At 42.8% G+C, this 13453-nt stretch overlaps 1 protein-coding gene across 2 annotated transcripts in view; it reads right to left on the bottom strand.

Moving 5' to 3' along the window:
* Positions 1 to 4766: 4766 nt before the first annotated feature.
* The window catches only part of LOC100494722 (LON peptidase N-terminal domain and RING finger protein 1), a 44729-nt gene continuing 36042 nt past the window's right edge, over positions 4767 to 13453 (bottom strand). Inside the window, exon 12 of one of the 2 annotated variants that reach the window (XM_031898671.1) lies at positions 4767 to 4851. In XM_031898671.1, coding sequence (XP_031754531.1) covers positions 4843 to 4851 — 9 coding nt within the window. In that variant the 3' untranslated portion in view covers positions 4767 to 4842. Of the gene's footprint in view, positions 4852 to 10909; positions 12443 to 13453 lie in introns of those variants that run through there. The other variant, XM_031898670.1, reaches the window with a different exon arrangement.

The raw sequence follows: 13453 nt of genomic DNA, 5'->3' as shown, positions 1-13453 counted from the left end.
TGGGACACCAGGAAAAATCCCGGTGGGCCCCGGCGGCCCAAACCCGACCCTTGCAGGTGCTCCCCTGACGCGTCAAATTTACGCGCTTGGAGGAGGACGTCGGGACGGGTGGTGGGCCTTCACCCCCCAGTCCGACCCTGGTTACAGCACACTGGGAGATGTAGTCCAGCAACACCAGCATGTGAGTTCTTGGGTCCCAGCTCTCTTCTGCTCAATAGAAGTAGTAGAAAAACATAATTACACATGGAAAACAAGTCATCAATAAGGTTGCCACCTCACCCCTTTAATACCGGCCACATATGGAATCCATGTCCTGCATGGCTAGTTAGCAATTCATTTAGAAGCATGCTGCATGGCTGCGTATAAATCGGTTTAGTCTGCAGCATGCATCGAAATTAATTTCTAATTATGTGGATTTAATACGTGGCCTGTGTTAAAGGGGTAGGGTGGAACCCTATTCACCACTGAAAACTACTGACTACTGACAACTTGGAACAAAGAACCCAACGACAGATTTACACAAATCAACGGAGATTCTCATTGGAGAATTATTTTGATCTTAATGCAGGCGCGGGGGGGCCTGGAGAGGTGGGGAAGAAGTTTTATTAGGCAATATTGCTTTAAAAAATACAACCCTGATGTTATTGGACTACAGCTTAACCTTTATAATATGGGAAGCATGCTTTAATATTGAAAATAGTCCTCCAATGAGAATCCCATTTAGAATCCGGCTCCATGTTGATTGTTCCTGCATTTGGAAGCAATAAGCACTGAACAGGTTTCCCCTTAGGTTTGATTGGGCAGCAGAATGGTTAAACCTACTGCAGCCACAGGGTCTGCTCTCCCTATAGTTACACCGCTGCTGTCCTTAAATGTAACCCATTGCGGGGGATCTGATTGGCTCGTGTCCATCCTAAATGGGCCGGAGTATCATAGGAATCATCAGGACTTTGTCAGAACGGATTTACTGGTTGAACACGCAACCTCATGGAACATTTCTTATATGGACGGAGGAAGTCAAGACTAATCAGGACAGATAGGCAAGCACAGAAGGTAGGATCTTATGGAGTGGGGGGGGGGGGGGGTAAAGTCTGCTCTACAGAAGGCAGCAGCACAGACTGAAAAACATTATTATTAACACTGCTTGTGAGCTTGCATTCTGCTTAACTCTTTTATGACTAGAGTGTGGGCTAAACTTTTTTACTGCCAATAGATTTGCCACATTAGTGCCGCCTAGAACGTTATATTTATTCTGCAGAAACCATTCCCATACCTGAGTCACAGCTTTAGAAGCTTTCTCCCTTTGCTTAAGATAGCAGCTGCCATTTTAAGTAGCTTCCTGCCTGCAGTCTCTATATTATAGCTACCACATTCCTAAGGGAGGGGGGAGGGAGTTCTTAGCATTCTGGTGGGAGGGGGAGAGGGGAGAGAGGAGAGAGCTGCGCAGACTCTGGCCCTGGGAATAAAGGCTGTTTCTGAGAGAGGAAGTCAGACACTGGAACATCATGTTCACAAAAAAAGAGACAAGAAATCCTGTGTTTCTTTTGATAGAGGACTCAGTGCAGCATTACTGTAAGTGCTTATGGCTGTATTTACACAGACCTTTCTGATAAAGCTTACTTAGTTTTTACCTTTCATTCTTTTTTAAGAAAGTTGACATACTGTATGAATATCCATGTAAACAGTAACAAAAATAGGGCCCTAGTATTAAGCAAGGCTGGGGCTTCCATCTGAGGTGGGGTGGCATTACCTCACCTCCCAACATTTGTAAGGACATTTTAAGCCTGGCCATGTTGGTCCTAAAACTACACCCACAGCGGAAGGGGTTTTCTCACGGGGAGGGCAGTGAGGTTGGGGAATGCCCTTCCTAGTGATGGGGTAATGGCAGATTCTGTTAGTGCCTATAAGAGGGGCCTGGATGGGTTCTTGAACAAGCACAGTACCCAAGGCTATTGTGATACTAATACCTACAGTTAGTATTAGTGTTTGTATATATAGTTTATGTATGTGAGTGTATAGATAGGTAGGTGTGGGTGCTGGGTTTACTTGGAAGGGTTGAACTTGATGGACTCTGGTCTTTTTTCAACCCTATGTAACTATGTAACTATGTAACTATGTAATGAAGAAGGAAAGCATCTGCGGTGCTTCATTATCCAAAGTCGACCAAAGTTCCATGAGCAGGAATCTTCAGAAAATGAAGTGTCACAGATGCTTTCCCACTGGCGATTCACTTTATTGCTGGTGGGAAAAAATCTTTTGGAGATTTGCCGCCCGCAGTAGCCAAGATTGAACCTTTCATGTTGCGTTCCACCTGCATTTGGCCTGAGCGAGCCCCATTCAATGTGTACAGTCCCATTTAGAATGGATTCCTTCCTCTCCCCTGCTGTGAAACGCAGGAAGAAATGCTGGTGAATATCAATTCCATCCATTAACTTGGCAAGGAAAGAGTTGATTCCGTGATACATTTATTTTAAAAATGACTTTCAGCCCATTACATAGATAGCATGTAGGCAAAAAGAGTTATTTTAGCTCCTTGGAACAAGACTGGCTTTATGCCGGGAACCTGCACAAATAAATATCAGATTTTACGACCTTGTATGAATTATGACGGGTTTTTATGACGGGTCATGTTGCTTTTAATTCAGCTACATTATATATGTTAATACCTCCATTATCCCACTCACAAACACGCGCGCACACATCCCCTTATCTCCCCACAAGCAGCTGCCGGGGAGAGAGAGGGCTTAAACTGGCAAATCCACAGCTCAAACAGGGGAATATTCTCACTTCAATCAAGATGCTGGAGAAAAGGAATGTGCAGTCTAAATTTGGTCTTTGGATTAAATACTTCCTATCTGTAAAGAGCAAAAACGCAGGGCTGTGTGTAGATAGCGGCTTAATACTGGGAAAGGAGCCGCATAACCGTCATTTAAATGCAACCTAAATGTTAAAGACTAATGCTAGATGTTAAATAAATGAGTATTAGGAAATGGTTGTTGCCTAGCAACAGGTGGCGGGCTTTGGTGTGGAATGTCACAACTGGCCCCACTCCCCGGGCCACTTTAGTAGTGTGGCTACATGTGGGGAAGCGCCAAGTGGCTCCATTTTGGAGGAAGAAAAGGACCCCAGGGCCCAAACATAATAGGTTTTCCTGTTGATTAGATATAGGGTAGTGGGCAGTAGAATGCCAGGCCCATACCCAAACATAATAGTGTTATTTCTTAAATGGATATGAGACAGTGGAGAGTGGACCCCTAGGACATGTCCAAACATTAAAGCTTTCTTTCTTGTGTGAGTATAGGGCAGTGGACAGTAGACCTCTCAGTCCTGCCTGTGATGGATATTTGAAAACTACGAATGATCTGATCTCTTTCCAAAAACCTGAGTTGAAAGAGTTAAGGACTTGCGAGGAGGCAGGACCAATAGGGGCATAAAAAGAACCCCAAACAGAGACTAGGAGATCAGTCTTCAGAGAGACAGGAAAGGACTCCTGAACATGGGATCTTCTGCTTCACCTCTTTGGCCATTATTTACTTGGAGTTTTCTTGGACTGTGGATGGACTTTTGTGGGACTTCTTTTTGTTATCCATGGAAGCTTTGTTGTATTTGTGTTACAATGGACTTTACAAAATAAATTGAAAAATGTCACATGGTTACTCGCCAGTGTTCTAGCATGATTCTGTTATGTCATTTTTATCATTGCCCAAACATAATAGCTTTCCTTGTTGTGCATATGGGCATGTAGCGGTGGAGAGTAGAATGCCAAGGCCTAACCAAACATAATAGCTTCCCTTGTTGTGCATATGGGCATGTAGCAGTGGAGAGTAGAATGCCAAGGCCTACCCAAACATAATAGCTTTCCTTGTTGTGCATATGGGCATGTAGCAGTGGAGAGTAGAATGCCAAGGCCTACCCAAACATAATAGCTTTCCTTGTTGTGCATATGGGCATGTAGCAGTGGAAAGTATAATGCCAAGGCCTAACCAAACATAATAGCTTCCCTTGTTGTGCATATGGGCATGTAGCAGTGGAGAGTAGAATGCCAAGGCCTACCCAAACATAATAGCTTTCCTTGTTGTGCATATGGGCATGTAGCGGTGGAGAGTAGAATGCCAAGGCCTACCCAAACATAATAGCTTTCCTTGTTGTGCATATGGGCATGTAGCAGTGGAGAGTAGAATGCCAAGGCCTACCCAAACATAATAGCTTTCCTTGTTGTGCATATGGGCATGTAGCAGTGGAAAGTATAATGCCAAGGCCTACCCAAACATAATAGCTTTCCTTGTTGTGCATATGGGCATGTAGCAGTGGAAAGTATAATGCCAAGGCCTACCCAAACATAATAGCTTTCCTTGTTGTGCATATGTGCATGTAGCAGTGGAAAGTATAATGCCAAGGCCTACCCAAACATAATAGCTTCCCTTGTTGTGCATATGTGCATGTAGCAGTGGAAAGTATAATGCCAAGGCCTACCCAAACATAATAGCTTCCCTTGTTAACTCAGAACACGTCAACTCTACCAGTTTCCCCAGGAGTTACCTAGTTTTAGACTCTCCTCCTCGCCTTTACAGGCTAGCTCACCAGTATTTTGCAATTCCACCACTGTGCCGGATGTATGCATGTGTAGTGAACAATCTGCAACACCTAAATGGATGATTTTAAAATGTTTTCATGTGCACCAATGTCCCGCTAGGCCACTCCCTTTGCACTGATTAGGCTGCGCCACTTATCCAGCACAATGAAGATCCCCTTATTTCCAACTTTGGTAGATTAAGGTCTCTGAATTCAGCACTATATAAATCATCACCTGTCCTTTTAACTATTTTGGTATTCATATATGTATTATGGTACCTGAAATAAAAAAAAAAAAACCATTAAGTAATGTTCAACCAAGTTGAGAAAGAACTAAGCCTAGGACTTATTGACTGAGCAATGCTTTCCGCACAGCAAACAACATGGCAGCTTCTTGCATGAAGACAGACAGAGAACAGCATGTACAGTATGTACAAATATATATTATGGACTACAAGCAGTATTTGGGCTTATTATTGGGTATATAGTCACACTAGGCATAGCTGCCTCGTCATAGTTAAGATAAACTGAGCGTGATTGTTCAGTGGGTGTTTGACTTTCATGGTGTTTGTCAAGGCCGGCCGCCTACTCACTTTAGCCGTAGGAGATCTGTGAAGGCCTAATGTCGTATAAAAAGCATCACCGATGCCTGCGAGCAAGTGCAACCAAATACGACCGAGAGCATTGGTTTCCATGCACATAATTGCCATAAGTGCAAAGGTTTCAACTAAATCCAGAGATGATCCAATTTTTAGATTAAAAGAGAATATTGAGAGCCAGTTGATTCCACTTTCAGCCAAGTTGACTTTGTCCCCCAGTGCCTCCGCCACCAGAATCACAAATATACCTGGGGTATTCCACACACATAGTCAACGCTGTTTAAAGTGGGAAAAATTGATAGAAATCCCATATGTTTGGAATATTAACAATAGCAGCTCTGTTTCCTATTTGTGCATCAAGTTAGGCTGGTGATAACATTGTTTTGAGTCAGAAGTTCTATGGTGACACCTAGTGGCCATTGTGAGATACTGACACAGCCAAGGGGAACTAAACTTGTGTTCTCGACTCAGATAAAGAAGAAAATGTATTGGATGAAACCAAGAACACAGAGTCAGGTGGGAAGAGAGCAGAAAGGATTCTCATTGGAGGATTCTCTGATCAGTTGGGTGGCAAATATGGCTGCCAATACCACTGGCAGCTCAGGAAGCACTACAAGGGGTACAGGTATGTTAAAGGGGTGGTTAACCTTCAGGTTAACTTTTAGTATAATATAGAATTATAGAACAATTTTTTGAATTATTTGCCTTCCCCTACTGACACTTTCCAGCTTTTAAAAAGGGGTCACTGACCCCCATCTGCCAAAAAACTATTGTTCGGTGAGGCTACAACTATATGGCTATTGTTATTTTTTTCATTACTTATCTTTTTCTTGAGGCCCTTCTTTGTCTCTCTTTCAAACCACTGCCTGGTTGCTAGGTTAATTTAGACCCTAGCAACCAGAGAGCTGCTGAAATTCTAAACTTGGAGAGTTGCTAAACAAAAAAGCTAAATAATTAAAAAAAAACTGCAAATAATAGAAATGAAACCCCCCCCCTCCCAAATATATAATATACATTTTCTTTCTACACATAAACGTTTTGTTTCATACCAGAAATTTGTTTTTATTGTACAATAGAATTGAATAAAAGCACAATGCTTCCGGATACAAGAGAGACAGAGATAAAGGTTTTTCAGCATTTTTATGGCAGCAGAAATTGCCTTTATCTAATTTTAATGTAAAAGTGACCAAGTGCAAAGAAAAGCTGGTAAGTTTATTGCTACATCTCACTTTTTGACAATACTAGGGGGCTGATTTACTAAGACACGATTTCGAATCCGAATTGGAAAAATTCCGATTGGAAACGAACATTTTGCGACTTTTTCCTATTTTTTGCGATTTTTTTCGGCGTCTTTACGATTTTTGCGTAAAAACGCGTGTTTTTCGGCGTCTTTACGTTTTTTGCGTAAAAACGAAAGTTGCGCAAAGTCGCGATTTTTTCGTAGCGTTAAAACTTGCGCGAAACGTCGCGCCTTTTAAGTTTTAACGCTACGAAAAAGGCGCGACTTTGCGCGCAAGTGTTAACGCTACGAAAAAATCGCAACTTTCGTAATGGCTACGAAAAACTCGCGTTTTTACGCAAAAATCGCAAAGACGCCGAAAAACTCGCGTTTTTACGCAAAAATCGTAAAGACGCCGAAAAAAATCGCAAAATTACCGATCGTTACGAAAAAAACGCAATCGGACGCATTCGGCCCGTTCGTGGGTTAGTAAATGTGCCCCTTGGATTTTCTTACCTTAACACAGCGAAAATCACTATCAGGCGCTACTCTAACCCCACCTACTTTCTCATAACCCCACCTACTTTCCTATAAGCCCCACCTCTTTTGCATCTGGGTCTTCAAGAGTATCCCTAGTTATCCAAGCCATTTGGCAGGTATAGTTTCTCAGTAATTTGCCAAAGGTTTCAGCAGAAGGCAGCCATACTTTTACATATCGCCCTATGTACAGATGTGTTTCTAATATCTGAAATCAAGTTTTAAGAAAGTTACAGAAAAGTGAGAAACTGCACCTTCAATCTGATCAAAATATGTGGGGGGACAGGTATGATGCTTTATCCAAAAGGTCTATCTAAATACAGCCATAAGCACTCACAGTAATGCTGCACTGAGTCCTCTGTCAAAAGAAACACATTATTTCTTGTCTCTTTTTTTGTAAACATGATGTTCCAGTGTCTGACTTCCTCTCCCAGAAACAGCCTTACTTCCTGGGGCCAGAGTCTGCACAGCTCTCTCCTCTCTTCCCTCTCCTGCTCCCCCTCCCACCAGAATGCTAAGAACTCCCTCCCCCCTCCAATAGGAATGGGGGATCTCAGCTATAACAGCTAGAGCTGCAGGCAGGAAGCTACTTAAAATGGCAGCTGCTATCTTAAGCAAAGGGAGAAAGCTTCTAAAGCTGTTTACTCAGGTATGGCAATGGTTCCTGCAGAATAAATATAGTGTTCTAGGCGGCACTAATGTGGCAAATCTATTAGCAGTAAAATGCCAAAATGACTTTCCTTAAATAAAATAAATAAAGTAAACTAGATATTAAAGGGAATAAGTGAAGCACTCCCATATAATCCAATAGCCCCACGCATCCACACTGGCTGCTCCAACTGAGCAACACTAATGCACTTCCACAGCGGCTGCTTAGTAGCGCAGAAAGCTGCAGCTCTGAGCAACATGGTGTTTTATTCGTGGTTCAAAGACCCGAACGAACAATATCATTTTAGAAAAGGCCAGGGAGTGAGAAACGGCAAGTCATCAGAGATACAGCCATCACTTTGACATTACAATTCTCACATTAAAAGCCCATATGGATGGCTCGTTTGATGTTACTCTCGTATCTGAAACTCCGTAGCTCAAATAAATCAGTTTTCCTATGAGAAGGTCTCCTGTGCTTTTGATTGCTTTGAATGATACCGGATAGGGTGTGCTTTCTGCTGGTTTCAAGCTCTTGTGGTTCTCACCAAAGACATTGCACAAATGTAGTACTAAACAGCACTGTATTTACCCTTCTGATGTCTGATTACTATTACAGTGTAATATTGTCAGGCAAAGGAAACAGATTGCAATCTCAATCAAGGTTACTTGCAAGCAAGATGGCTGCGGTAGCACTGATAGGGATATGTCTGTCACTGGACTATTCTCTTGCATCTGTAATAGGATTTAGATTCCTACTTTGAAATCTAGGGAAGCAAAACAATTTAGTTAAGGTTTATGTTTCATCTAAGATAAATGGAGACATAGGAACAAACTCTATACAGAAATTCATGTATAACAGAAGAGACAGTAATCATACTACTAAAGGTGCCCATACACCTTCAGATCCGCTCGCTTGGCAATGTCGGCAAGCGAGTGGATCTTCTCCCGATATCCCCCACCTACGAGTGGGCGATATCGGGAGAATCCAGGCTAATTCGATCATTTAGCCCTGGGGCCAAACGTTCGAATTATAACGACGGGTATAGGCAGAATCGGTCCGGGGACCGCATCAACGATCCGATGTGGTCCCCGATCGGACTAGATTTTTTAACCTGCCCGATCGATATCTGGACAATTTCAGGCCAGATATCGGTCAGGCAGTCCTGTCGGTAGTGCCCATACACGGGCCAATTATCTGCCGAATCGGTCTAAAGGTGGCCATACACGGACCGATTTGTGTCAGACATTTGTCTTTCAACGATTGTTCTCTGCGCATGTCACGATTGCCAGCAGCGGAAGTCAACGACATTCGATCGTACGTAGATGTACGATCGTACGTATTTTACGATAATGATGCGACGAAATCTTTCCCGAATTATCGTTGCCCGTGGATGGCATATCGTATGGGAACTCGATCGCCATACGATCGTTTGTCGATATAATCGTTCATCGCACAACGAGCGAAATCGCCTCGTGTATGGCCACCTTAAGGCTAGAATCGTCCCGTGTATGGGGACCTTAAGTTAGCAAGGCCACCCGAAGGGATACCAATTATTACACCACTCGCAACCTAGGTAGTGAGCCCTAAGCACAAGCAATATTGTTTTGTGCATGACCACACCTCGCCAATTATGCTCAAAAACTCTGCCCATAATCCACCCAAACCGCACCTACTATCACGTAAGTGCCCTAATAAATCATTCTTTTCCATCATGGGCTGCAGTACCACCCTGACAGCGACCCTGTACAAAAGTGTCCCCTTAAAACCAACCACCCACTATCTAGACCTTTTATATCCGTCAGCCACATTCAAATGGAAAAAGTGTTGGGGAGCAATAATGAAAATAGTCCCTGGGGGTGCCAATAAGAGCTATAATTGGCTATTTGGTAGCTCCTACGTGGACTGGCAGCCTATAGAAGGCTCAGTGTGGCATCATACTGGCATTTATGCAACCAAGACTTGCCTTCAAGTCAGGAACACCTGCTTTGAGGCCACTGGGAGCAACATCCAAAGGGTTGGGGAGCAACATGTTACCCCCGAGACACTGGTTGGGGATCCCTGATATTTTTCTGAATCATTTAATAATAAGCATTCCCTTCAATGGTTTCTACAGTATTTAGAAGTTACTGTTTCCATAAATATTTGGCATAAAAGTTTAAACTACACCCATGAAAGTATCATGGTCAAATTTCTGGGGCCCACCTAGGCCACCACCATTTACACAGTGGGCACACTTGCATGTAAGTGAGGCTTAATGTGTCTGGCTGTGATTCTCTTTAAAGGAGAAGGAAAGGCTAATAAAGAGTTAATCTCAAGCTGCAGTCATACCTTCAGTTCTCTCAATAGTGCCCTTAAGTCTCCCCATATTTCTCCCGTTCAGATGATCAGAAGCCAAACAGGAAGAAAAAACGTTGAGCTGTGTAAGAAAGTTCTCCTGCACCAAGACCAAGACCCCTGTACATGCTCAGTTAGTAAGACTATGAGGAAGCTTCCTGCTGATTGGTTTAGATCCACATTCCTAAGGGGGGGGGGGTGAGTTCTTAGCATTCTTGAAGGAGGGGGGAGCAGGAGAGGGGAGAGAGCTGTGTGTCTCTGGCAGAGGAAAACAGACACAACAAATCTTTTGAAAGAGGACTCAGTGCAGCATTTCTGTGAGTGCTTATGGCTGTATTTACATAGACCTTTCTGATAAAGCTTACTGAGTTTTTACCTTTCCTTCTCCATGAAGAGCTGCAGCCTAAAACTTTGTCTCTGTAATAATGAAACTGTACCTTGCAGATGATGGTATTTAAGCTGCATAAATCCATACGGTAAAACACTGATCAGCTTATATAATAATGCACAGACACATACAGATAGACCCCCTAATCTAGAAAACCCCTTGTCTCAAGAATTCCAGATAATAAATCCTATACCTATATGACATTCCCAAGCAAGATAGAAACAGTTCCACGGCCATTTGAAAAAGGCAAAGGCTTGGACTTTCGGAACCCAACCAACACAGATAAACCAAAACTATAGGTTTTTGTGATTTTAGATCATTCCAAAGTTATACAAAAAAAATTTCCGAGCTTATAAGACCATGAAATATGTGTGTTGCTCTTCAGAGCCTGTTCTTTGCCCTCCTGACTATTGCAGCCATATTACTGCTGAGGAAGTGCCTTTATGAAGTCCAAATGCTACATGTGTATGAAACACAGAACATGCACATATAACATATCATAGAACCTTTTCAGTTTTGAGGTTCTTATGTCTTATGTCAGTATACAAGGCACCGTTCAATCTTCCATTGTGTAGATACTTGTACACGTAAGTGTATGCTGGCAGTACGGATTAGGTGAAACAAATTATATTTAAGGAGGGAACGTGAGGACAGGTTTAACCATAGACATAAAAGCTTTAGGCCTACAGATATATTTAAGGACTAGAACCGGAAAGACATTGCAGAAAATGTTTTGATGTTGTTTACAGATAAAAAATGTCCGTCTGCTATAATTTTAAAGAACATGCTGAATCATCGACCATCACCCCACGTTATCGAAGAACCTCAGATGTCACGTGATGTTTTGGAAAGTCCAGAACTTCTGTTATCGCAAGAGGTCAAGCGTCAGAAGAAGCTTCATGAAAGATGAACAGATAATAATGGGAACATTGGACTCTGATTGGACAAGATATGGGGGCAGTTGGGGCTATTGGAAATCCCCCACTGAAGGGTATAAAAAGTCATGATATAATGTAAACAATTTGGAAGTTTAATGTACGATATTGTATCGTACATTGTTTCACCGTCAATGTAAATTAAATCTTATCTGATTTCTTTTAAACAGAATCCAGGTGGTGTTCTTGCGCAGGGTCGGACTGGAACCCCAGGGGCCCACCACAAAAACTTTAGACCATAGGACCTCTCTCCCAAATATTTTTCCTCCTTTCCTCACCAAACCTCTTTATTCTCCAAGTCTTTTATTTCCATGCTAGCATCTATTCTTCCATCCATTTCTCCTCTTTCATCCCATTCAGAAATATAGCATGAAACAGGCCAAATGGTCAGGAGCAGGAGGGCTCACTGACCCCTGGGCCCACCGGGAGTTTCCCTGGTATCCTGGTGGACCAGTCTGATACTGTTCTTCAACCTAATTTTGGGCCTGACAACAGGCATATTGACAGAAGCAATAGTAGATGGATGTAATTGGATACTCCAGATAGCACTATAGAAAGATCTTCACATAAGTTCCGGGTTCCTGTGTTGGCTTCATAACCTGGGAACTTCACTGTCAAACGTTGGCAGAATGTAGAATCTCATGGGCGTAGTCGAGGACAAAACCGACATGCCCAATATAAAAACATGTAGCAAAGAAGGGCGCAGGTCAGCAGTTTCATGAAAAATCTTTATATGTAGCTTATAGTCAAATAATTCCTTTATATTAAGCGATAAAATCCTGTTATTTCACGTACTTTTTTTTAACAGAGTAGGCGAAAATTCCTGAATTTTTTTATATGCGAGGTAAAAACTGTCTATTAGAAGGACGACAAGTAATAAGTTAATTTCCTAGCCATGTGGCGTGCAGGAAATGTTCAGAAAATTGTCTTTCTTTCAGCAAACAATGCACTGAGAAAACTTTAGAAATCCCTTTTTTGTAAGGTACGCGGTTACGGAAAGGATATTGATGGTTTTCTTGTGCTTCATTGCTTGCAGGGCAGTAACAGCACATCTTAGGACTGGGTTGGAAGGAACATCGATAGAATGTGCTTCAAGTGTAAAAGTCTCTCTTTCAAGGAGGTTAATGAGAGTATCAGCAACTGGTAGGTTGGATCCAAGGGCAAGATAGACAGAAGCCACCAGCACCAAGATGGCCCATCAGGAGAAGCCTGCGTAGAACGAAAGGACAATGATCAACATCATAAGATAAGCAAACAGTGCAAATTCTAAACCATAGTACATCTCAGATAGGTAAATGCCAACCAGTAGTTACATCATTTAGGTTGGAAAAAATAGTTAATCAAGTTCAACCTCAAATGAGCCCATGAACCATTAACCATGAAGAACCACCTTCTTTGCTTCAAATGAAACTTCAGTTCTTCAAGTCTAAAAGGGGCCTCTGGTTTCTTTTCAGTGGGAAAAAAAGACTCCCCCTACCTGTCTATAATGCCCTCTGGTACTTAAATAAAGTAATCAAGTCCCCTCACAAACCCCTTCCTCCAGGAAACAACCCCAACGTTGACAGTCTTTCCTCAAAGCTTAATTCTTCCATTGAGTGTCGGACTGCACCAACGGGGCACCGGGAAAAAACCCAATGGGCCCTGCCAACCCAGACCCAGCCATTGCCAGTGTTCCCACACCGATCTCCCTCCCTCTGCAGTGCAAAGTATAATATATGTTCCCTCGAGGGGGTTGGGCTGGAGACAGGGGCCCCGGGGGTGTGTTGGGCCACTGGAGCAGCAGCCCCGGTGGGCCCTGCACTCCCCAGTCCGACCTCTTACAGGAGAAGGAAAGGTAAGAACTCAGTAAGCTTTATCAGAAAGGTCTATGTAAATACAGCCATAAGCACTCACAGAAAAGCTGTTTCTCTATCAAAAGAAACACAGGATTTATTTTCTCTTTTTTTGTAAACAAGATGTGCCAGTATCTGAATCCCTCTCTCAATAACATCCTTAATACCCAGGGCCAGAGTCTGCAAAGTTCTCTCCTCTCTCCCCCTCCCACCAGAATGCTAAGAACTCCCTGCCCCCTCCCTTAGGAATGTGGGATCTCAGCTATAACGGCTAGAGACTGCAAGAAGGAAGCTACTTAAAATGGCAGCTGCTATCTTAAGCAAAGGGAGAAAGCTTCTAAAGCTGTTACTCAGGTATGGTAATGGTTTCTGCAGAATAAATGTGGCA

The sequence above is a fragment of the Xenopus tropicalis genome, chromosome 3 (genome assembly GCF_000004195.4).
Source record: "Xenopus tropicalis strain Nigerian chromosome 3, UCB_Xtro_10.0, whole genome shotgun sequence".
In the NCBI taxonomy this organism is placed as follows: Eukaryota; Metazoa; Chordata; class Amphibia; order Anura; family Pipidae; genus Xenopus; species Xenopus tropicalis.
Note: the sequence above shows the minus strand (reverse complement) of the source record. Positions and strands in the feature narration are given on the sequence as shown.